The sequence below is a fragment of the Astatotilapia calliptera genome, chromosome 1 (genome assembly GCF_964374335.1).
Source record: "Astatotilapia calliptera chromosome 1, fAstCal68.1, whole genome shotgun sequence".
NCBI classification, from domain to species: Eukaryota; Metazoa; Chordata; class Actinopteri; order Cichliformes; family Cichlidae; genus Astatotilapia; species Astatotilapia calliptera.
Window position 1 is genome coordinate 25,583,209 of NC_137422.1, and position 26,794 is coordinate 25,610,002.

The 26,794-nt window shown below is 41.2% G+C and overlaps 1 protein-coding gene and 1 long non-coding RNA gene across 3 annotated transcripts in view; one reads left to right on the forward strand and one right to left on the reverse strand.

Annotated features, from left to right (window-relative positions):
* The first annotated feature begins 336 nt into the window (after positions 1-336).
* On the forward strand, positions 337-1,131 carry LOC145425861 (uncharacterized). Its single transcript, XR_013906619.1, has 2 exons — positions 337-505; positions 687-1,131. It is a non-coding gene; the product is annotated as an uncharacterized LOC145425861 (long non-coding RNA).
* Positions 1,132-2,728: 1,597 nt separating this feature from the next.
* The window catches only part of elp4 (elongator acetyltransferase complex subunit 4), a 60,662-nt gene continuing 36,596 nt past the window's right edge, over positions 2,729-26,794 (reverse strand). For both annotated transcript variants that reach the window (XM_080299261.1, XM_026170274.2), the window contains exon 10: positions 2,729-3,319. In XM_080299261.1, the coding sequence (XP_080155387.1) occupies positions 3,191-3,319 (129 nt within the window). In that variant the 3' untranslated portion in view covers positions 2,729-3,190. The remainder of the gene's footprint in view (positions 3,320-26,794) is intronic.

The following is a 26,794-nucleotide window of genomic DNA, read 5'->3' on the forward strand; positions in this document are numbered from 1 at the left end:
GCTGCTAAAGTGAACAACTCTAACACGGGCCGGTGCCAGTGCGACAGCTTGTGGTGAACGTAACACGTTCGATTCCTTCCCAACAAAGGCGTCCAAAATAAAAAAAACACATTCCTGATGTGTGGGGCCGAACCAAGTCGACACAGACCACACAATGAGAAAGGTCAAGCAATTCAACGTCCCTTGCTCCTGTTTTAGTAGAGTTACGATGGTATGGAAAAAGAAAAAAAAATACAGGACCGATGACGGGACCAATGAGGAAAAGGAGGGAGCAGAGAAGAGAAAGGGGGGAAAAAAGTCATGAAATAAAGCAGTCAGTGCCTAGAGCGAGGTGGAGGAGCGATTGTGTGGCAGAGTGAGTTATTTTGCTTCACTTGCTGCCTCAGCAGGGGGTGGGGGGCTTGTGTGTGTATGTGTATGGATTTAAAGGGGTATGGAGGGGGAGAGAGAGAGAGCGAGAGTAACCATCTAAAAGGAAAAGTTATCCATGAGAGAGTGAGGTCAGGTAAGATTCACTCAGCATGTACCAGCTCCGAACATCCTGCTAAATTGATCAACTTCATGTAGATGTCTCACTCGATATTAAATAGTTCAGTTAGAAGTTTGCAGGATTGGAGGTTAATCAGATTTTTAAGAGGATTTTTTTTTTCTTGGACTAAAGCAATTTCTCTGTTCATTTAATCCAGTTTATCACACAAATGGAGGAAGTCTGTTTCGGGAGCACGAGGAGGGGAAGACGGAGCGGACTCGATGACTGCGGCAAGACAGAAGAGGAACATTAATAATTACAGAGAGATTCAAAATGCAAGAAAGACTGCAATTAGTGGAAGTCTAAATAATACACAGCTTCGGGATAAAATGGTTTAAATGTAATTCTTGTGCGGAACAAAGTCAGGCAATAGAAGTTTCTGTAAAAGTTGCAGAGAACTTTTTACTTTTCGATATGATTTTTAATGAGACACAATAATTCTGACCTGGAGAAATCTGAATCTGAATTCCCACAGCAAGTGAACAAATGCTGACGCCCGGCTACTTAGCGTCTCAGCGTGAGCGTGTGCTTGAAGCAAACATGAAGTCATGCCTCCCTCATCATTATGAATACAAATAAAGAGTAGTATAAGCTTTGAGTAAGATGTTTTTGACAAGTATGGCTTAATTGGTTCTCATCTCTAAAGCAACACACAACAACACATTTGAAGGGGAATCTGCTTTTACACTAAACTTCTCAGAGAAATAGTTAATGCAGAAAAAATTTATTGAATGTGGTTAAGAAAACACCCCACTTTTTACTTCTTTAATAGTATGTGATAAAATACAATCCATAAAACCCAAGTAAAAGCAACTATATTCAAATAGTTGGCTTTAGCTAAGAAACATATAGATGTGCAATCTCCACACTACTTCAGGAAGAGCTGCATAATATACCTACAGCATCGAATGTTCATCTTATGCGACAGTAATACGGATTTCATTTACAGACTGGTAACATACCTAGTAATAAAGGCGCATTGCATTTTGAGCAACAAAACTGAATCAATCAGAAGACAGGTGACAAAACAGGCAAACACTTGGCTAATCATAAGCCGCTGCATTGTGGGAGGACGCTGACAAATCCGCTCTATGATAAGTCATATGCTAAATTCTAAATTTGATTCAAAACATTTTATAAATTAAAAAAACAATCAACTCAAGTGCTTCTGAACCGAGTAGACAGAATGTGAATCAGCATGCTGACATAGAAACTTGGGCTAAATAATGTAAAACAAAAAAAACAACAAACTTGCATGCTAGTGAAACGGGAACATAAACACGTGTCAAAATGAGTCTGTTCTATTTTAATCTACCTTTAATTTGCACCCTGAATATGTCATCAGCAACAATAACTTTAAAAAAAATGCGTTTTTATCTTTCATTCACATGCGTAAGCGACCTGCGTACGAAAACTCGTTCTTGCTCATAATATACACCTGATACAAGAGCGCTCCACTCATGTATGAATCCGTCAGGTAACACTACCCTCTCCCGACAAGTGTTGCAGATGGTTACCAATACTGCCAGTTTTTACGAGCAAAAATATTCAAACTGGCATCAACAGCAGACTGAGGAAAATAAAAATGAAACATTTAATTTTTCATGTTGATTTTTTTGTTCTCCTCTGTTTCTCCATGTCACCGTTTGACCTAATTTGTTCTTTTGGGCTTGTCATGGCAAAGCAGCTCATCCAGCAAACATGCCTGATGAGGTGTGAAGCCTGCACCCAAATTCAGCTCTCCTACCCTCTGCCCACATTCCTGCTCTGCTCTGCTTACTGGAGGTATACATCACTCACAGGCACAGTCTCAGGGTCAGATGGAGGCATCCCTATCCAAACCTGAAACCAGTCAGGCAAACCAGAGATCAGTCCCTCCCAGTCTCACAGTCTATTTTCTCCTCAGAGTTGGCGATATACACAATATAGTGTGTGCCATGTTCTGTATATTTATTGTTTATTATTTACTTTTACATAAGAAAATTTGATCAACCTGCAAAATAAACTGTATTTATAGACTTTTGTAAAGTGGAGTGAGTCGACAGAGGCCCAGAGATTAGTTAAATTATTCAATATTTACTTCGACTGTCTGTCTGTAAAGAAAGGTTAAAAAAAAAAAATTAACGGCTGCACTTTGCTTGTAAACATATTCTCTAGAGGCAGAGAAAACAACAAAGAACTTACAAAATGTACCAAACCTGAAAAAAACACCCAGCTTGTATTTTATTTAGGTTAAGTAATCATCACCTTACCAGCCATTTACATTACATTTCAAAACAACACAGTGTTTCTATGTTTCTGCAGCTTGCAGGAAAAACAGAAAAAGGTTTGCTAGCAACAAAAGTGAAATGAGTCCGTAATGACAGCATGGATTGTGTGAATATCAGCTTTCAGAGTCAGGAAAAAAACAAAAAGCATGTAGACTAAGTGTAAATAAAAGAAGAGCTGTGAAATATAGGAAGAAATGTGTCAGTTATGAGAAGAGGTACTGTGGATGTTTAGATCTTCACCCCTGGCTGTGTCAGTTGGCAGGTGGTAATGGCTGGCAGGGTTATAGATGTTGACATTATGTGGGCAAGGGAACAACCTGGTCACCGCAGTGAAGAGGACAACGCTGCGGCATTCCAGGTGTTGGTTGCCTATAGCGACTGTGTGGGAGCTCTAGAAGTCCAGGTGTTTGTTGCCGGAAGTGCCGGAGCCACAGGCTGACGCCACCGCGACTGCTCCTGCCAGCTCCCCCCTGCTCACACGACTCACTGTCTCAGACAAGTCTGGAGGCAAATGCAGTCTCTGCACAAATCAGAGAGAGAGAAGAGGGACAGAGGGAGGGGGCAGAGCGTCAGTGCAAGAAGAAAGCTCTGCAGTGGATCAGCATACAGTAGATGTTACTCTTCAGTGATGCTTATTCGCAGAGAGCCATGTTGGGTTGAAATTGCATTAGATGCTTCAGCACTCCCCTCAGCACTGGCAGCATGGAGTAAACCTGCCAGCGTGTTGCTAAATGCTTCAGAGAGCTTTAGGTCTGTTACACCTCGTGGGGAATATATATATGTGTGTGTGTGTGTGTGTGTGTGTGTGTGTGTTAGGGTTGTTTTGGAGAATTGTGAATGGGACACAAAATCACTCATTTATGAAGTAAGAGAAAGTGTGTGTTCCAACACAACTGTGCCCGGAAAATCTAGATGGATGCATTTGCATCAGTGCAGCAGCGCTGACTGCTTTACTGTAACACAAATTGTGCTCAGTTGTCTACAAGAAAGTCTTTTACAGTAAAGCTTATCTACAGAGCAGCCCTGTGCCAACTCAAAGCACAAAGACGCTAAGAGGTTAATGAGGGCCACTCGTGTAAACCCCCCAAACACCAACATGCTTACTGCTATAAAGCTTAAGAGGGGTTTCACTGCCTGCTCTGCTTTCTCCAGATCTGCCGTGAAAGGCTGTCGGCGGCCCTCCATGAACAAAGTCTTGAAGAGCTGTTGAGAGCGTGAGAGGAGGTGAAGTATCTCCGGAGTCAAGTGTGGCCCTGACAATGGTGCTGAGTGGCTTGTTGCCCGAGTGTCTATTGAGGAAGTTAAATCAGAATACTGCCATTCTGGGTACAAGAGAAGTTAAACCCTATAATTTCCCCCTGAAAGAATCTGCCATGACATCTGAAACCCACTGGCCAAAGCCTGCACTCCCACACCTAGCCCACCTCAACCCTGTAAACCTTCCCTGCCCGCCACGTCCTTCCCCTCCAGACATCCAGCTTTAGCAGAGCCCTTCCACTCCCACAGATACTTATCTTTTTCCTAATGACTAGGTGTTTGGGTACGGGGTTTAAGAGCGTCATTACTTAGAGATAATCAGAACAACGCCGCACTCTTTACCCCTTCAGGGTAGATGACTTCCAGCCTTTATTTTTTTAGAGTGCTGAAACACCTGAGTGTGTTTTAAATGACTGATCTTCGTGTCTGATATGAAGCCTTCTCTTCCTGCTCCTGTGGCCGACAGCTCAAGTTGTTGAGCATATTGCCTTTGTGTGTGTTTCAGAAAACCATTTGTGAGGCAAACAGAGGAAAGAAGAGTAGTCTTCCTGCAGATTATCTAAGGGAAGGTGAGAACTGAGACACTTGTGAAGGACCTGTAATTTAATGTGAGATGGTAAAGCTAAGGTTACATAGAGGCAAGGAAAATGATTCCCAGTGAAGAACAAACATGAGGCACATAATAAGCATGAACTAAGACTGGTGAGACCAGAAGATGAAGTTGTTAGAAAAACATGAATCTGTTCAACTTCTCTCTGCATGTTAGTCTTTCTTTCACTCCTTTTTTTCCCCCCACACACATGCACGCACGCACACACAAACATCCCAGGCAAACTCATACACCGGCCTTGAGGGGGCCTCCAGAAGCGCTGCTTTGCTTCCATACCCTGCCAAACCTCACCTGTGTAACCTTTCGTGTCTTCAGCTCACTCGAGTGTGATTGAAAAAGAAAAACAATGCATTGATCAAGCCTGGACTCAGTCCTGCTTAGTGCACTGCAGCGGAAACATGTTAGAGAGAGAGGTAGGAGAAAAATCAATCACATATACATCATCCTCAGTGGGTGAGTTAAAGGGGAAAAAAAGACATCACACCGTTGTCTGGCTGTCACGCACCCACGGGCCTGGCTACACCATGTCTGTTTGGCTCTGGGCTCTGTAAACCCACTGAGCATGTGCAGAGCGAAGGTCAAAGCAATTCAGAAGTGCAGCTCAGCTCCTCTAACCTTTGAGTTCAGGGGCAGATGAGAACAATCAATGGTAACATCAAAGTTGGAGGGAGGAGCAAACAAACCAATCGATTGGTTTGACACACAGGGAAAAGACAGCCTAGTAACAGCCAGCAACCACCACACACACACACAGCCAATATAAGAGCCGATAAATGTTATCAGAGCCAAAAAACTCTCTTCTATACCAAATGAAGTAATCCTAAGCACAGCTAAATGCATGAAGACAATCAAATTATTTTCAATAATTTTGAATTTATCTTTGAAATTTACACCAAATATTTTAAAAGCATTGTAAGTACAGTAGATTATTGTAGCAATGTTTACAGCAAATGCATTACTGCCCTGAGCATTTCACACTGACAACAAATGAATGGAGGTCAGTGTAGGACTTCGAGAGACATAGTCAGGGAGGCTCTGAATCTGCTTCCCTACGTCCTGCACACTCCATGATGTAAACAAGGACATCCGGATAACCCTTAGAGGCATAGTGGGGTGTATGTGTGTGTGAAGTCTTTCTTTGCTGCCTGGCAACCTTCGCGAGGGTGGAGAAAGAGGAAAAACATAAGAAAGGGGCGAGGGGTGGGGGGTGGGTGTTGGAAAGGAGTGGACGGCGGGAAAATAGACCATTGGCTGTGGTGCCGTGGTGGAGGGGGGCAATGTGAAATTGGATGTGTGCTACAATCTTAGTCAATGTGTGTGTGTGTGTGTGTGTGTGTGTGTGTGTGTGTGTGTGTGTGTGTGTGTGTGTGTGTCTTAGAGCTGTGATGTCAGTGTTCCCTCCCTGGTGGTGGGCAGGGGTAAAGGTCTGTGGTACAGCTCCGCCACCACAGCCAGAGGGGATGGGGCCATGCTGGCAACAGGGCGAGGGGTGACAAAGCTCCAAACGAGCACTAAGCACTTGAAATGAGCCCTCGGGGTCGGCCCACAGACTAGCTTTGCCTAAGAGGGTTACTGATATCACCCCACAATGGACAATTCCCTTCAGCTTACCAAAGACCCCAAAGACCTGTTTCTCAGAGAATACGGTGTTTTATGCTGCCCGGTCATTTCCACTCTCTGTAGTTTTATTTGTGGATATGACGTCAGTCGTTTAAGGGTCAGAGAACACACTAAATCACTGTTTTGGGCATCTTCTTTTGTTTTGCTTGTGTGCGTTACAATGGAAAGCAGTTGTGTAATATTCCAACATCTAAATGGAGAGATTTTTCCAAGTGGAGCTTACAAGGGACCTACTCACACAAAGCAGCGCCATCAAAGGCATTCCAGTGGTGGTAACGGCTTGCTAATGACTGGAGTATTAGGTGCTAATTTAACGAGTCATTTCTTCCATAGAGTTTTAGCCACACTTTCAAATGGCCCGTGTCACTGTACAGCTTAGGACGATGGGAAACCCAACACCTTGTTAGAACACATGATGACCGGTCTGGCTGTTCCAATCAGATTAGCTGGCACAGGAATATGTTTAAGGAAGTGACAAGATATTTACCATAAACACCTACTTAATCAATCAGTGCTGTAATGCTGACAGCATTTCGTAAACTCGGTCATTTCACTGAAATTACATAAAACTGAAAATTGCTTCTCTACATTGAAGTCATTACAATTGCAGTGGAGAAAAAGTGACTGAAATCTGGGTACATGCTGTTACCAATAAGATAAGCTTGGGTCATTTTATTAATGCAGAACAATTCGACAAAATGTATTTTTAATATATAGCTCTAGGTCCAGTATTCATAGACTGCGGTCACATTAGAGGTGATACCTTTTGCCAATTCCATTTCCTTGAGCGGCACAGCTGCAGTGCAGCCACTGTAAACTAATGTGTACATCTGTCCGTGACACCAGGTCAATGTCTTCCATTTCCAGCCCCATTTCTACAACCAGCCAAGGGTCAAAATGGCAGCAGACTGTTTCACGGCTGAAACTGGTAGACTTGCTGATCTGTTCAGTGACTAAACCAAGGTAAATCGCCTGCCAGCGCTGTAATCCCTCGCAACTCTAAAGTTTCACAGCATTGTGTGGGAAATCATTTGCTGTATCTATAGGAACTAGTATTGGCTTTAGCACACCAAAAACCCACATAATGAGGTGATGAACCTTTCTATTCGACAAGTAAACTATGAGCACATTTACCCTGGCAATTTCGGAGAATACTTCCGCCACCTTCCCAGAAAAAAAAATGCAGAAACAACCCGGCATAAATCCTTTATGCCAATCACTTTGGAAATTCTAGCCCACCTGCACCTAACAAAAGCTGAGAAGAAGCTCTACCTTTCTCTTCTTTTGTGGTAACAAAGAGCGTAACACAATCCCTGGCCTTGCCCTAAGAATAACCTGTTGACTAGCAAAGTCTTTCTCCTTTAGACTTTGAAATTTTTAAGTAAAAATTTGTTCTCATCCTTTTATTTTGTCAAATTAATTTGACATTATTAATCACTTTTAGAATATTTGGGATTTTATTCTGCATTCTTTTCGGTAATAACATGGTTTATTGTAGTATATTTAACCTTCAGCGTCATTTGAATACTAGCAAAAAATACGCATGAAAGGACGGATGCATTTTCTTGCTTGTTAAGTTGCATGCTACCTGATAAAGCTTTTTCCTTTTCCTTTTTCAGGAGACAAGAGAAGAAAGAAACAAACGCAAACTACACTGGAGCTTTCTCAAGTTTCTCTTTGGTAATTGGGTGATGGTCACCTGCTCACCATGTCACCTGCTGCCTGATCCGGGATAATCTAAAAGTCAGGCATACAGACAGTCAGGAGGACTGACAGATAGACAGATACAGACACAGGCTCCTCATCTATTCCGCTTCATGGCCTAATGCATCTGACAGAGTAGGCAGCAGGCAGGCAGAAGGATGAGTAAGCATTTTCAATGTAATTATATTCCCTAACACTGGAAAAAGGGGAAGGGACTAATAACTGACTGAATTTCATTAAAAGCGAGCATGTCCAAACAGGAAATTGATTAGCTGACAATATTTCAAGTTTTTTTTAATACCTAATGGAATGTTTATTCTTGTTCTCTTGAATAGCTAACTCCTCACTTACCCTTCACGCTCCACAGACTGATAAAAAGCAGCATTTGATTGTATCTGTCATGTTACTAAACATGACATGCATGGGAATCAGTTAGCTCTGTGATGATTCTGAATAACTAAATGGACAAACAAGGGCCAAAGTGTAACTGTGCTGTAACACAACAACTTGTTATATCTGTCGTCATCATCTTCAACTAAACCCTCCTCTGGGGTCCTCCGCTTGGGCCTGTCAAGAGCTTTGACAGGAGAAGCGGCGTGGGGCCATTTTGTCTCTTTTCAGTTCAGTTTTGTTTCTCTTTGGAGGGCAGTGTTGGTAAAGACCGTGGGCATTGTAGGGTGAGGGCACATTGACCCTTGATGGTGGATAGTGAAAAGAGGGGGGTTAGTTGGTGTTATGAACTTGGGCATAGCCAGAGAGTGCTGGATTTCCCCTGGAGTGACATGGTGCCTGGGGAGAAAGGGAGAAGGATAGAGGGCGAAGAGTACAAACATATCTAAGTGCTGCTTTCACTACCAATAGGCCCATAGCAAAAAGTGCGGTTGCATGGGTTATGACAGCATATCTGGGGGATCTCTTGTGCCCTCCATCCTTCAAACACACATTTTACCCCTCAAACTGTGACTCTGATATTGGCATCCTCAAGCTAAAACCTCACTGGCAACTTTAGTAAGAGCAGGTTGTCTAATGTCCTGCTTTAACAATCACACTTTTGGGAATTTAAAATGATTTAGTAAGAAAAAAACAAAGAAAAGCAGAGCTATAACAATAAGATTTAAGCTGACAATGATTTACCAACTATTGGTGTTTACAGGTGAAGTGTATCATTTCTCCCTGTTTTTTGGGGGGCTACAAATCAAGTTTACTTTAAATTTTACTTCCAATATGCACACACGGGCCACTTTGTTAGGTACACCTAACTAGCTGAATCCGTTTACCATCACGACTACCTTAATTCTTTGTGGCAGAGATTCAGAAAGGTGCTGGAAACATTTCTGAGAGACTTTGGTAAATAATGACATGACAGCACTACACAGCTGGTGCTCTGCTGGATTGACATCTGGTGACTGTGGAGGCCATTTGACTACAGTGAACTAATTGTCATATTCAAGAAATACCTGCTGGAAGCAGACACTAGAAGATGGGTATACTGTGGTGATACAGAGATGGACACAATACTAAGTTATGCTCTGCATTTAAATGATGTGCAATCGGTACTAAGCGGCTCAAAGTGAGTCAAATCTCTCCCACACCATTAAACCTCCTCCAACAGCATGAATTGTGATACAAGGCAAAACAGATCCATGATCTTGTGTTTAGGCCAAATTCTCATCCGAATGTCACAGCAGAAATCAAGACTCATCAGACCAGGCGATGATTTTCTTCTGAGGTGTGTTCATGCAAATTGTAGCCTCAGTTTCAGTTCTTAGCTGCCAGGAATGATACCCAGTGAGGTCTCTCTCCGCTGTGGCCCATCTGCTTCAGGGTTCGGTAAGTGGTGTGCTCAGAGATGCTCTTCTGAATGATTATTTGGTTTACTTCTGTATTCTTACCAGCTCAAGGGAGTCAGTCCTCTGACCTATGGCATCAATAAGGTATTTTGAGTCAGAGAACTGCTACTCAAAAGATATTTTCGGAGGGGTTTTTGGACCATTTTCTGTAAACTCTAGAGAGGTTGTGTGGAAAAATCCCAGTGGATCAGCAGTTTCTGAAAAACTCAGACCAGAAAGTCAGACAGCAACTACTATATCACACTCAATGTCCCTTAAACTTCATTAGGTTGTTTTGATCCTGTTCTTATGTGTAAATGCATTGAGTTGGTGCCATATGATTGACTGATTAAATATTTGTTTTCAAAAAGATGAGATGAGGACTTCTACCTAATGAAGTCAGGTGCAAGTGTATATGAAATCTGTTTATATTTTAAATCAGAAGAATAACAGAAGTAACAATGTAAAGAAATAATTGAGATTTCGATTTTTTTTACTTGCAGAGGTGATTGGAGCACTGAAACAATTCATATGTCTCACCTCAGGGTGAGTTTGGAGGAAGCACCAGTCATCATAGCTTTGCATAAATACGGTACTAGCAACAGTGGGGAATAGACTCTTTCCGAAGACAGCAAAACTATCCAGCTAACAATGCTAAATCTCACTAACAGTAGATTCGATATGCACTAAAGCTGCATGTTTTATGAAGCGCTCGTTACTTCAAAAACTCTACTACCCTTTCACGAAATCGTCTGTCACTGTTTCAGTAACCCAAAAAATAAATAAATACAAATTTGAAAAAAATAAAAAAAATAAAACCTAGAACATTTCCACAGATATTTTGTCATCTATTATTCATGTATTTTTCGGTGCTGCACTCAGTCTACAACGCACGGCTACTTTCCTATGCATGTGTCACACAGAGGTACTTACAACATGAGTGCACAAAGCAGAATTGTACATCTAGGGTTACCTAAACCCGGCTTTAGCTCCCACTAACAAGTCTTGTTCTTTCTTTCATCATTTACTGTGATAAGAGTTCACGCAGTTTACAGGCATAACATTTGGCAAAGCGAAAGGTCGTCTGGAGGTTACTGTGTCAGCCTGGGTAAGTGGCTGACCCCTCGGGAGGGGTGTGGGGTAATGACTCTCACAGACGAAGTCTAGTGTGCAAGTAAAAGACCAGAACTGAAGGCAAAATCAAAATAAAAGGAGAACACAACAATATATCATCGTCCATTTAAAATGTCTTCAGTGCTGAAGATATTAAAACTACAAGTTTATAAACTTAACCTGCTCTTACCTCTCTTACTAACAAATTGCACATAGCATTACTGCAATGTAAGCCATGAGATGCACATGACACCAGCACTCTTGTTAAGCGTGTCTGCAACTGAAAACGGCAGCATATACACTTGTAAACAAAGGCACAGCTGTGTATAAGAATTATGGGCCAATTCTTTACACTGGGGCCGAACAGTCTCTCCAATTGCAGGTTTCTGCCATGAAGTTCACCTGCTAAATCTTTTGGAGCCAAGCAGCAGTTAAACAACTAAGATTTAGCAAAAGATGGTTGAAGCTAAGGAGGAAGAAAAAAATTCAGGAAAAGAGAATCTGACGAAAAACAAACTGTGGGGATCACGTCAGGTTCACCAAAGAAAACTATACATTTACACATGTAATGCTTTTTATGCTGAGTGTGACATTACATACATATCTGCGTATACCTAAGACATACATGCTCGCTCACATCTTTCTCTGTTACCCTGCCCGGATGAATAAAGAAGGGTGGGTATAATCCATCACCAGTTGATAGTCCTCACAAAAAAGAAGCCCTTTTTGCTGAGAGGACAGCCCTTGTGTGGACAAAGACCACCATACTGGGGACTTCACAGGACCCAGCTGAAAAGGTGTTGCCCAGAGTAACCCCATTCACACTAACAGGCATGCTGGCCAAAGCCAGTCATTACTGCTGACTTGGACCAGCCGGGCCACACATAGACCAGCCTAGAGCCTCTAAGGCCATTCACTCCACATCAGCCTACAGGCAATCAGCCTGAACACTGCCATTGGGGAGCATCTAGAATTGTTACCATTCTATTTGACTGTCCATCTTGGGAGCTTCAATATAAGCATGCTTTCAGTAAATTTATAAAAAGCATAAATATGGTTTAAGTGGTTAATACTTATGCCTATTCATAAAACAATCATAATCATGAGTAAATAAGCCGACAGATACTTTATCACACGCTGACATCTCATTTAATTACTGAATTTTCAGTAACAATCTGTTTGGCAGCTACTCTGAGCACAAAACCAAAACAGCTCTTGTAGTATTGGTATTAATAGCTGAACACTATATATCCAATAGAACTGTACACCACGGACGAGTAGTCGTTCTCGTTATAATTTTTTGAAGTCAGCCACATGGACGTTGGCATGGAGCTTCGTTCTCAATGACTCTGACCTGTGGTGACCTTAGAAGACTTGTGGGCAAGGAAACTTAAAACACATCTGTAAGAAGTAAAAACTGGTGTTACTGCAGACCACAGACATGTTGGTTGAAAACATAATTTTTCATCTTTTTCATACAAGCCGTCTGGATTTATTTTGTAATTTTGGCTGTAAAATTCAAAAATATTCATATTTTTCAGAAATTATTTGAAGTTTCTCTCTAAGTCCAGAATGGTTAAGGATGTAATGTAAAGTAATGTAAAGCTCACATAGTAAAATCTAGGCACAGCTGATATTTCTGTTCAGACAGCAGTACCTTGTGCTTTGTGCTACAGAAAATCACAGAATATTCCCTTAAATCGCGTCTTCTCTTCTTTCCAAACCTGTTTGAATTTTGTCTGTAGCACAAATGGTGAGCTAATGGAGTTAAAGAGTGCTTGTAAAACAGGCACACCACCAGGCCAATCATTTAAAAAAAAAAAAAAAAGGGGGGGGGGGGGGGGGGGGCGTAAATAACACAGTACAGGTGGAACACGTTTTTTCCTTTACAACAGACGATAAACTGGAAAATATCTCCCATCTGAGGTAAATTAAAACAACAAATAGGACTGAAAGTAACTACGTAAACATATTTTGTATTGAATTTCTCTTGCACACCAACATACTTCAGTCCCTCCCCCCTCCTTCTCTCTCCCCCATTTGCCCTCCATCGCCACTCCACCTCCACCTCTGCTCTCCTCTCTAGTTCCCTCCCTGTGGGCAGGTGGTTGTGTAAATTTAGCCACAGCTAGGTAAGGTGCTTCCTGGGTAGACTGTTGGCAAAGCCACCTTTAGGGTGTTCAAGATGTCAAAGGGAATGAGGCATCACCTCGGCTGCCCTGTCAAAAAATTCACCACCTTCCATTTTGCCCATAACCACTAGGTCCTAAAAACACTGTGGGTGATGGGGAATTCTTGTTTTGTGTTTTCTAATTTAGCCTGAAAAACACCAGCCATGACCTAACCCAGAGCGCTGGCTGAGTGTTAATTGTGAAGCATTACTAAAGCTATTAAAACAGTGAGCCAAGGCCTGGGGAGAACACATGCTAAAGTTAAGAATCAGACAGCGCTAAATGCATGTTATACCCTCCCTGCAAATGACCCCATAAGAGGTGACACTTCAGAGAATGTCGAGATTTTAAAAGAATGACAAGAAACAAATGTTCTGAGATAGATGGCTGTGACTATTGTTTGTTTGTCAGCATGAATGTGCACAAAACAACCAAGATGATTTTCATGAAACTAGGCTAGTCAAAAAGTATTGACTAAGGGAGAACCCATTAAATGTTGGTGCAGCTACAAATCACTTCTTTGAACTGCAATGATCACTGTAATAAGCTTCCAAAGCAAAAAAAAGACAAAATATTCTATTTTTTAAGGATTTTACAGCAAGATTTTCAAAAAAGCAGATGTTTCATCAAACAGTGCAGGTGTTTTAAACACCCTTTCATAAAATCACAGTTTTTTGTTTCACTTCTTGACCAATTAGGCATGAGAAATTTTATTTGGTGTATTTTTTCATGCTTTTCTTTTCTCTAAAAGTGCAAAAATGTTAGGTTTGTTGTTGAGGAAAAAAATTACTGCACGGAAAGTGTCATTTACAGTTATATGAGTGACTAGAAAATGGTCTTTATCATGCAGGAAGGAAGAAAGGAAGAAGAAGGAAGTGATGAATCAATGCATTAACTCAACAGGAATAATTTTAGCATCTTAAACTGGATCTTAAATAAGCTCTTATGAGGGTTTATTTTAAATAAACTAATTTATAATGTCAAGTATGACAATACAACTAGTGCAGAGATTTTTTTCCAATGATTAGATAATGTTGCATTTGTGCCAATTATGAAGCACTATTAACTTCAATATGTTAAAAGAAATGAATCGTGAGAATTAAATATGACGTGTGCAGAATGAAAGTGTTTCATGTCTTAAAGCTGTGTACCTCTGCAGCTCCAGTTGTGGACTTTTTGAAGTTATGGGCAACTGAAAAAAGTTTAATGTGAAATGTATGAACCCTTGGTATGTAACACTAGCATATTGCAGTTGTAGGTTGGTTATTATTTAGGTTAGGTAGGTTACAATCGCTCAAAATAACACAGTTTTACTAATTTCAGAAAAATGCTTTTGTAATTACTATGTGTTTCATTTTGCTGGTAGAGCTTTAGAAAACTATTGCAGTGTTTCTTTTTTTTTTTAAGGAAAAGCTTTTCTGTGGTTAGGGTGGTGAGGTTTATTGTCAAAAACCTTTGATCACAAAACCACAAACGCTTGAGGAGACTAATGAGTAAGAATATTAGTTTAAGCCATGCAATTAGTGTGCAATTATATTCTGTGAAGTTTAAAAGAAAAAGAAAGTATAGAGGTGGCTACAGAGTACCGTTGATATCAAAAGAATAGCAGAATTGGAAAGCAGTTCAGATGTGACTATCAGCTTCTTCATTCTCCCTGATGTGGAGTTAGGCGTTTTGCTGGGAAATGGGCGGCCTGCCAGATTGGGGCCAAGTCAGAGTTGTCAGGGGATTACAGTTCTGCCTTGCTCACTGCAGGGGGTGCGGAGTGGGCCTCAATTACCCTGGAGCGGCGTGTTTGATTTGGCCCGGCACTTTTGGGGACAGACCAAAAGCTGAATAATGCACCATTAGCAACTCAAAATCCTGCCGTAAAATGAGTCCACTTATGCATCACATACAGTAATTGTGTGTCTATCAAAGGCTGGCAGGTCCACACCAATTACCCTGATAACAACAAAACAATCTATGCATAATATTATCTGCTGAACACCTGTGGGTGCCCACAAACATCCAAGCTTTCCTGTTTAAAACTTCTACCGCTCATTCAAAGTCTGTCACCAACACACTGCGGGGTAATGAAGTGTCAACTTTGGAGCGCAAAAGCACTAAAATGCAAGGTTGCTCTGATATAATGTGGGAAAATGTGTTATGGTACAGATGTTTGTATTTACAAATACATGCAAGACGCTAGACTGGGGGAGAGACAGAGCGTGTGATGACAGAGCTAGAGAGCAAGAGAAAGAGAGCGAGTAAGAGAGGGAGATCCCACGACTCTGGCTACAGTTAGAGCTGTGCAATTGAATTTCACAGGATATGAGGCAGCAAATGGCATGTAAAGGCTGAAGCGTCAGACGGTTCCTGCCACACGGGCCAGACAGATAAGGGAGGTGTAAGTGAAATCATTAGGTAACTCTGCAGGACATCAGGGGCAGTTTGAGGTTGGCAGGGGGCTATGAAAGCCAAAGGTCCTCCTTGAGCTCCATTGAACACCCACTCAGCCTGATATACATGCACTTACAAACACACAGAGAAAATCACTTATACAAACACAAGCTGCAAGGCAAACAAGGACTCGAGACAGAGACAAGCACACAGCCTAGCGCTGTTTTTCCACCCCCCCAATCTCCACCCACAAACACATGCACATGAACACATATGGAAATGCGCTCATGCACACATACACACACCACTTCAGACGCCTCATTGAGGTATCAGCCCCAGCGATTGTATTTGTCCACCTGGGTATGAAAGAGCCATTCTGACCTGTGTGGCGGAGACAGCAGTGTGGTACAGCTCCAACCGGAGCCCAGCTAGGCTACGTCTGTCTCAGGATCTCAGGGAGGGGAGCAGCCAAGTGTGGATGCACCTCATTACCTCACTCATCCACACACCAATTACCCCTAAATAAATACACCCAGCCCACAGGCAGCAACAATGACATCCAGCCTGAAAGGGAAGAAAGGACGGCGTTCAGAAAGCATTTGCACGCAAAGAAAAGTGCTGTTGGATAATGATGAAAAAAAGTACGAAGAAAAGAAGCAAAAAGAAGAACATGCAGGGGGCTCCAAGTCTTTTAAGGAGCTCAAAGACGAAATGGAGGAAGAGAAAGAATGAAACAAACACAGAGCAAGCAGAGTGAAGTGATTCAGAAAATGATAATTTCTTGCTAAATTTCACCCAACACATCCGCAAATGATTGTTGTGGCGGGGGAGGGGCAAAGTTTAATTGTTTTAATGCATGCAGCCATGAGATAGCTCTGCCGCGGACCAAAATGGTGATCGCTGTAGAGCCGACACATATTTGCATGTAAGACAGACTGCTTGGGGTAATGGTAACGGCGCCGTGTCCGAAGGCCAAAAAACCCAAAGCTAGAAAAAAAAGACACAGGTTGCAATAACCAGCCGCTCAATTCCCACAAAGTTTGACAAAATATCGCAGGTGGCATGAACTGTGAGAAGAAATCCTCACGCCTTAAATATGAGAAAACGGTTTAAGCTGTTAACAGTGAAAAAAAACAAAACTCCATTACTGGAGTGAGAAGGTGAGCGAAGGATGCAGAAAAGGTGTGTGGCAGAGAAAAGAAGACAGATGTGTTTTCAGTGAAGGGAGGTACAAACGAGGAGAGGAAGCCAAGAGTTCCTTCATGCCCCCCACCCCCACCACCCCACTCTCCCACCTCCCTCCATGTGGGATCTTTCTGCATGAGTGACTCTGTCATACCTGGGGGACAAAATGGTCTCTCTCTCTCTTCCTCTGTTTGTCTCTCTATCTGCCCCAGTTCTTCCTACCTCTACTCTTGTATGTCTGATGTGATAATAGTAAGCCAAGCTTTGCTAGTTGTGTGGTGCTGTGTGGTAAAACAATGTTAAAACTAAAAGTATATTAGTTCTCACTCCAGTACTGAAAATAGTTTACTACAGTCCTCAATATATACATTTATTAGAGACCCATGAATCCCTTATTTTGGCACCAAAAGCAAAAAAAGATCATGCACTTGCACATGCAAGCAATCAGGTGACGGGTGTAACTTTAAGTTGCTAAGGATGGTGCGCTCTCCGCTCTCCAGGATCATGTAGAAACTGAAAATAACCCACATGAGCAAAGCCAACCGGTTCACCTGACCACAGGCAGATTCCTGGTTAACGGAAACAGTGGCTGAGAACGTATCAGATTTCCACGCTGTTGATTCGGTTTAATAAACTGAAGATGATGGATAGAGTGGAAGTGAAAGAAGCAGGTTTATTAGGATTCCTTCCTGATGGAGAGCTAATTGAGGGAAGGCACGTTGTGCAGGTTTGGTGCCACAAGTGGGTGGAGTAGCACAGACATGCTGTGGCAGCATAGTAAGGATTCCTGGCGTACAGCTCAACCCTTAACTGGAATCAGAGTGCATGAGAATGCCAGGCTCGGCCACACAGAACATCACACAAGAGGCCTGCACGGACTTACCTGCTTTTTACCAACTGCATTGTCTGCTGGACATAAAAATAGGAAGCTGTTGTGTCACCCTCTCTCTCCTTTTCTTCCCAGCTTGACATAGCCTAGAGGTTTCTCCTGAGACCTCCAGTGTTTTAATTTCCTGCACCCTACAACATCAACACATGCTGCTGTCAAACCCTGCAGCACGCTTCGCACACTGATGTATTGTGAACATATCACATTTTCTTAAAGGATTAAAATTTATTTTTTTATTTTTTTTAGATTAAGGCTTTTAGGCACGCACACACGCACACACACACACACACACACACACACACACACACACACAGAAATTAGTATCTTCATAATTTCAGAAAGCGTGTGAAAAACCATGAAAATGCTGCAGCAATTACAGTATCTGAACCAGCTTCCAAGACAGGTTTGCGTGACTTGAGAGATTTCACACACTACCTGTGCCTGATTGGAATGTACAGGAGATATGCAACATCCCCAACACACACCCTCAGGTGTTTTTCAATCTGTACAATTCAGGAACAAACTAAATTAAATCCGCCTGCTGTTGTTTGTGTTCATCGAAACATGTCCAGTGGACAAGATTACACAAGCCAGTCATCGATGTCTCTTACACAACTGATCACTAAATTTATTCACTAATGATGAACTCGCAGCTACAGGTGTATGTGGTCTATAAATACAAACTCTCAATGGCTGAAGGGTGTTTGCACCTTAATGGTACCTTTGAGACTTATGAGTTACGGATCAATCAAATAAACTTGTTAATGTTTAGCAGAGATAAAAACTGTTTTCTACTGTTTTAGATCCCTCCTTGTTACAAAAAAAACAGAACATCATAATTATATAACAGCCACTGTTAAAAATCAATGTGTATTTTACAATGAGACAGTGTAATTCTCCAGTGTTTTATCACCAGAGATAATGTATAGTGGTTTTTTAGAAGAAAGGAAAAGATAAGACACAGTTCCTTTAAAAATAGAATTTAAGTCGTTGCTCTTGTATGTTTCCTAATTGAAATAATGTGTAGTGTACTTCTGTGTGAATTTGTCAGATCTGATTTGTCATCAGAACACAACCTGTTCTGGTGGGTACCGGTAAAGCTTGTTGCGTGAAAACAAAGGTAGCTTTTCCTATTTCTTAAAGACATAACTTCCCGACAGTGTTCGTCTGCTGGATATACTTTTTTAGGCCTGCCACTTCTAATTTTTCTCCTCCACTTGAGTGGTTTCCTCAATTTTGTTCTGGACACACTGCACACCATGAGATTTCGGACAATAGCTCTCTGAGGATCACCTTCTTGGTACAAAAATACTATTTTATGCCTGTCAAACTGTGTTAACTTCGGCATTTTTCATAGATTCAAGCAAAGAATGCCAAACAAATGTGTGTTTGTCACAGGCTGCTAGTCACAAAGTGCCGAAAGACACAATTCAGAATTGGTTCTTTGCCAATTTGTTGAACCAGTGTTGTCTAGACACAACACTGGTTCATCCTTTGAGTTAAGTATCTCTTTTTTATGCTTGAATGATTCATAGGTCAATGTTCAGTGACTAAACAAACAAACCAAAAACCTTCCTCTGAAAAGTATTAGTTTCAAGGACCCGACTGAAAGTGAGGGGGAAAAGAAGCCCACGTCCAAATAAAAACTTTGAAAGAGCTTCAGAAAGCTGGGAAAAGAGTTACTCCTCAACATCACTTTAAAAAATTACAACAAACTCTAAAAGTATAAAGAAATGACGTGTACTTCATGACTTTTGCATTTCACTGTAAATGGAAGTACCAGTTATAATAATATGTTAAATTTCTATTCTTACAAAGAGCAGGAACAATGTCATGTGCTAACATTACAAAGTCAACAAGTCATAACTTATAAAAACAATATAAAAATGTTAACACCTTTGTAAACATGAGGCACCTGCTCATTCATCCACCCAACAAATCCCTAAATTAGACAGCTACTCTGTTTGTCATATACTGATTTGTGGTAAGCAGACAATGACATAACTTGGACAAGGTGCTTTGAGCACAATCTCTGAATTAGCAGGACAAAAATGGCGCATCCCAGTTTCATTGGCCATACAGACTGGCAAACAGACTTACTTCATCTGCCAAATCCCTAAATTAACACCTTTTTGGTGAGAAAGCTCAATTTGGAACACATCACACCAACACCACAGCTGGCATTCAAGGGTAAAATTAATTACTTCAGATACATGTGCTTCCTCTCAAAGTGGCAGACTTATTTGCATTGAGGAACATTCAGCAGAAGTAATCGATGCACACACAAAATACGGCCACCCAATGACCCCGGCCCCGTCTCAAAGTCCCTCCCCATCCCCAAAGCCCTGACGGCTCAGCCATGCATGGAGGAACAAACACAGGTAGCGAGAGCAAATCAGACTGCAACAAAACACAGAAACATGAATGGGAAGCATTACAATGACGGGCTGGATGCAGGACAATGGGCCCGCCATTAAACAAACGGCAAATCCCAGGATGGGCTGCGGGAGTATGATACAGATTACAGGCACCTAGTCCCTGCTTGGGGAACAGGGGAGAGGGAGAAAAAAGGACACAATATTGCAATCTGACAGCTGACGTCTTCATATAAATGTATGAATTTACATTCCAATTAGAGGAAATTTACATCTTAATCACAGCGAGCAGTGTGTCGGTCCCTCGGTTAGTGTGTTGCTACGGTAATGAGGTGGGATGCTGCTGTGCTCTCTCATCCAGACAGTGATCTGTCAGCAGACGACACCTCCCTGTTATGAGGGAGCTGCACCCTTAAATGTAACCGCCACCACAATCCAGTAATATTCGCTGAAATCTGTCTTAAATACCAACAAGGTGTGAGCTGCCACCCGAGCATAATGTGCCAAATATGGAGTTTGAAAAACATCAAACACATCTTAAATACAGTGCACTGAACCAGGAGTGTCTTTAACTGTCACTCAAGTGACAAGCTTTCAGTACTCTGTGGCATTCCATTTCAAATTTCCATACTAATAATGGGTATATTATCTTTAATGGTTTGACTTTGTTTTATGGCATTTGAAATGGATGGTGAAGCCATCTGTGGAATTACTCAAACATACAGTATTATGTCATCAGATCACATGCTTTGGCTCTAATGAAAGCAATGTGAACAGGTGAGATGGAACAATTGCGAATATATAGTCAATATCATTTCGGTCATCTTTTACATGAATGTAAATCACAGCATCCAGCACACACAAAAACTCAAGGAAATGACACTATGAGTTCTCAAACAGCATGCATAACTTCGTAATGAGGGGGGAAAAGCCAGCCTGCAAAAACAGTAGCGGGGAAGCAGTCAAATCCTCTTTTAAAAAAAAGGACTTTCCTGAGGACTTGAGGACTCTTCTTGTGGTTTCATTTAATTAGCAGGTAAGCGCCACTGGTTTGAGGTTGCAGATTCAACTTCTGCACAAAAATCGCACTTCTGATGTCAAATTTAGCAAGATCAGAAAAGGGTTGATTAAATTAAACTCCAAAATTTTCGGAAAATGCTTTAATCCAGTGAAATCATGTACAGGAACGCTGACTGCTGACAATGCAGTCAGGGAGCACAGATTAGCTACCACCAAATAGAAGACCACATAAATCAGTTTAACACAGTCCTTTGCCAGCTTCACGCTTGACTTTAATACAAGGAAGTACGAACAAAAAAATTGGAGGGAAATGAGGCATGGCTTCTTTATCACCTACCTCGTAGCCAATCAGACCCCTCCTGCCAGAGACATTGCTCTAATGGCTGATATCTATGGAAGCAGCCTATTACTGAATACTGCCTGTAATTAAGACAAGTCAGATTACACCGAGCCAGTGCATCTCCTCTGATATGTAGGCTGCCATTAAGGTCTGAATTGGTAATGCACTTGTCCGCCGCATTCAAAAAAGGGAAAAGGCCCATGTGGAAGGGGGGGAAAAAATCGACTGTAAAATATTGCGTGTCTACGGTAAGTGCTGAACGCATCCTCAAACATTACATGGGGTGATATGTGGGGCGTGGCTGGGATTTCACTTTAGCCTGCAGGCTGTTTGAAAAGGATGCCAGTAAGCCGCACACAACCCCTTTGGGTTGCAGATTGATTCCCACAGCAGTGCTACTTTGCCTGAGCACTTTTGTCCAGGCATCCAAATTAGTTCGTCTCATCTTTTTGGGGGGATGTGTGAGTCTGTGTGTGTAAGTGAAATGAGGTTCGGCGGTTGAGTTTAGCTTGAATGTTCGCCATGATTACAACTTCTTAAAACAGGCAGCAGCTTATAAGGTGCCAGGTCGACTTTGTGTCTGGAAGTAAATGAGGTGAGACGAGTGAATGCGAACGCTGTTAAGTTGGAAGCAAGGTCATGAATGTAGAAAGATGACAATCTTAAAAAGCTGACTATGATTAAAAAGAGGACTAAAGTACGGAAGCCTCCCACAAAAGAAACAGTGAATGAGAGGGACACAGAAGGAGGGACAGCGAGTGAGTATGAGAAGGAAAAGCACTTCTTTTTCTACACAAAGTGACTCTGCTAACACTCTATCTACTCGAATATTCACCACTACACTTGTTTTGATGCACTATTCCTCACTCATCCGAGCATGCAAACCCTCCTCTCGACACACACACTCTTCATCATAAAAATTTCCCTGCCTGTTAATATCTGTGCAAGTCTCCATGCCTCCACTCACACAAACACATACTAAGATGTAAAAAAATTTACTGTACTGATTTTGATTATAATTTTGCATTGCATACCTGCCTCCTTACAAGTCCTCTGTTGATTCAGAAAGCTCAAACGATGACTTTGTTTTTAAGAATATGCATTAAAGGAAACTGTGGACTTTGATGTTTATATAGATAAGGACATCGTGTATGATCTTTCCCCTTGTTGAAGGGAACAAGGTATTACTCATATGACTAAATGAAGTCACTGAGTAGGTGAAAAATGTATTATTTATTACAAAGTCCAAAAATATTGGCAATTATATCTTAGTGTACAAACAATCAAAAAGAACAAAAAACCTTTTGGACTTTCCAATTAAATTGAGGCGCTTGAGTTTCTTGCTTTTAATCTAAAACGTTTCATTACAAGTACTGAAACACAGTTTTCATGAAAACTAAATCAGTATTTTAAAAACTGTATAGTCCATGTACACATAAATCTAATGAAAGACTAAATTTAAGCACACCAATACATATATACACTCACACCCATTCGCAGAGGGTGATAAAGCAAGTGTACAGTACATGACACCCCCATTCAAATATTCTGTGTAAGTGAGCATACAACATCAGACCATCAGATCACTTCACTCTCCAAACATGAAGCCTTTAATAGATGTGGAACTGAATCTTTTCACACCACTGAGTCGCAACTCACACAGAAGAACAGCAGGCACAGGATGGCAGTGCAAAAAGAAAACAGAAACAAAAAAACCCTAATAATAATTATATACACACACATATGTATATATACGTATATATATATATATATATATATATATATATATATATATATATATATATATATATATATACACACATATACATATATATATATATACACACATATACATATATATATATATACACACATATACATATATATATATATACACACATATATATATATATATATACACACACATATATATATATATATATATATATATACACATATATATACACACACACACACACGCACACACACACACATATATATATATGTACTTGTGGCACAGGGATCAAGCAGAAGTGTATTACATTCAATTAGACTCAGACAAATGTTTGCAGACTTGACAGAAAACACACTTGTCTGAAGAGGGGAGAAAAGATTCATAAGAATCCTCAGACTAACATATGGAGTAACCTTTGTGGCCTTCCGGGACTTAGGGGTGGTGGTATGGTTACGCGGGGGGGTCTAACGCTCCAAGGACTGTAGGCACGCTAGGGAGAGGTGAGCTGTCACCCCCCATTATGATCACTGCCTGTACCCATAAAGGGGGAGGGCTAGGAAGAGAGCAGGCAAAAAAAAAAAAAAAACGAAAAAAAAAACTGGTTCCTCTCTAACCGCCATCTAGAGCCATCCCTGGGCCTCAGAACCCTCGGCCTACAACTGCCTCCTGGGAAACACTTGCACGCAAGTCCTTCTCATCCCTGGCTAGCGGTGGGGCATAATGTGTGCATGTGGGCAAAAGGAGGGGTTTGTGTGTGCTTAGTTGGGCTGTGTAAGCAGAATGTATGGATTTTGCATAACAAAAAGAGACGACTGTGCATGTTTTCATAATTGGCTCAGAGTAAGAGAATACACTGTTATTCAGTTTGCCAAAAAACAGAGATGCAGAGAAATATAGTGCATTATGAAGCAACTCTCTTTCATTAAATGTAAACAGTAATTCAAGGGCTCAGTGTAATAAGAGTCCCAGTAGAAACACATTTGACAATCAGTAACTGACATAATTTGTATTTCTTAAAACATCTGGGATGCAGTGCAGCAAAATAAAACTGAAGCACAAATAAAACAAACAAAATGTTCATGTTTATTATAGTGCAATATTATGTGCTAGTGGACGAGTAGCTTGCCTCAGATTTGACCTTTTGCTGCCTTTTGTGTAAGTTTGGGTGAGCGCTGCTTCTGTGCATTCTGTTCCCCAGATCCCACTCCTAACACCCCTGTCACTCACCATCACTCATCATTGTTAGGGACAAAAGGAAAGTTTGGTTAAGCCACACACTGGAGTGCTCTCCCACCCAGTGTCCACCCCCCCACCCTCACACGTTCATGTATGTGTGTTAATACACATACAAGCACACACACAGACGCGCACAGATTTCATTTTTATTTTTACAAAATAAATATAAAACCTCTGAGTCACACATGCTGTCTAACTCACAAAAAGGGTCGCAAACTTTTCAGTGAAGCATCATCACCTTGCCCTCTAACTTTTCTTTTGAACTGCAAGCTGTCCTTCGAATGGCCCTCTGACTCATCTACTCTGTATAATTAAAGTCTATTCAGGGCTCTATACATGCCCTAACTATCCTCCATCATCTGACTGAGCCTTTCAATGGCCACCTGTGAACTCTGAAGGACAGGGACACTTGCCCTCGTAAAATTCATGAGCACCACTACATTCAGCAGCCGGCTAACTTCACTCAATGGCCAACACCACTTTAAACAACTCTGTGTTGACTGTTGGGTGAATCCTTTTTAAATGCAACCATATTCACAGTAGCAAGGGTTAAGTAGCTGCCATGATTAGCTGAAACAAATGCCTGTATAGTGTGCTCGGGGAAGGAAAAAGAAAGAGGATCAAGAGATCCAATTTGTTTTTGTCATTGAGGGATTGCAGACAGTGAAAGTAATTTGAAAAAAAGGCTAAGTGTCCAACTGATCTGGTATTTCTAAGCCTACTACTTTGTGATGCAAACAAATTAATGAGTAAATGATGTAAGCACATTCTTTATGTCCAGAATCTAGAAATGATGGATTTCTAATACCAAGACTGTTGGAGTAAGAATGGGAAAACGAGCTTTTAAAAAAATGTTGACGTTCGAAGAACAACATGATTAAGGGACCAAGTTTCTGCTACTGTATTACTATAGTTATTGCACAATAGCACAGATATGTAAGGCTGACTGCAAATCTTTGAGATTTCACCTGACTGAACAATATGGAATCTTAACACAAGGCCACATCACTACCATTAGTAATGATGTTTTGAGAAAATTTTAGCGACAAAATGAGATGTGTGACCAAAAAGAAGCCAGAAAATGGGTGAAGAATGACATCTTCAATGTAAAATACATTTTGAATTCATCGTTTGTTATCATTGAATGGCCTAAATGCGCAAACTGTTTGCTTGTCAAACTATTTCACAGGAAGATTAAACTGTTAACAAACTTCAAATTACCCGAAAATTAAAGGAGTCTCTGGGTTTTCAAATGTATTAATATTAAAACAGCATAGCACTACATCGGCACTGAGTGGACACATACACACACTCCTCCTCCTGACCCCCCAGGACACTGAGCGGTGAGAGTGTGGGAAAGTTATTTTTAGGACCCATGCAGACTGCCTTCCTGAGTTTGATGCTCCTGCTCCGGATCAACATTCCACCTTTGAACCACACCGACCATAGAGCCGTTTGTGCTCATGATGGCAATTTTAACGTTCTCTGCGGACCAACAGCAGGAAGGACACCGTTTCATTTAAAATGAGAAAGCCACTGCCTTTTGCATTTTTTTGTCCAACGATAATCATGGCAACAGTCTTTCTGTGCAAGTTTAGAAAGAACACGTTTTGAATGCAGAATATCTGTAATATTAAGTGTTTATATCTGGATTAATGCGTTTGAAAGTTCTGAAAGTACAAATTACCAAAATTTACCTCTTTTCAATTTTACATGCAAATTTTAAAACATACCCATTGCAGTTATTTATTCAGAGGTCTCTGAAATTAACCACTGAACATTTTTTATGCTGCTGGATGTATGTTTGTTTGGGGGGGTTGTTGTTGTATTTTTTAAAATCAGGATTGTGCCTGACTATGAGGAAAAGGAATATCAGAATTTACAGTGGCAAACTTGACACTCTTGCAAAGAGTTTTTAAGACTTGCACGGAAAGTACATAAACCTAAGGCAAAATTAGACAGAGTCTTTAAAAAGATAGGAAATAACAAAAAGTAAATAAAAATGAAGAAGCCAAATATACAGTGAGACTTAGTTTATAAGCACCAGAGGGCCTATAGTTCTCCAGTCACTACCATTATGTTAATACGAGCCCTTTTTGAACAGGCTTACACATACCCTATAGTGCCACAAGACCCCATGGATGCGGGGTGGCATACACGTTATAGCCTTTTTGCCTTTCTCTAATGGGAGCTGAAGACAACTAGGGCTACTTTAATCAGGTCTGAGTCCAATGTGGCCAGTCTAGTCTGATGGGGGCTGAGTGGTCCATGGACCATGTTAAGGGTTCACTGCTCACTGATGAAACAGCTTCACTTCCAGGATGAGTTCAAGCAGACCACACTCTTACTCAATCTGGCAGGAGGAGCACATATGCCTTGTTTTGTTTTGCTTTAATACTGTCTGTTTGAAAGAAAAGTTTTGGCGTTTTGTTGATATGGTATGGAGGGCAGCACATTTGGCTGCCCCAAATATTCTCGCACTGAGCTTTGACTTGGCTACAACAAACACAACTGCTACTGCTTTTTCTC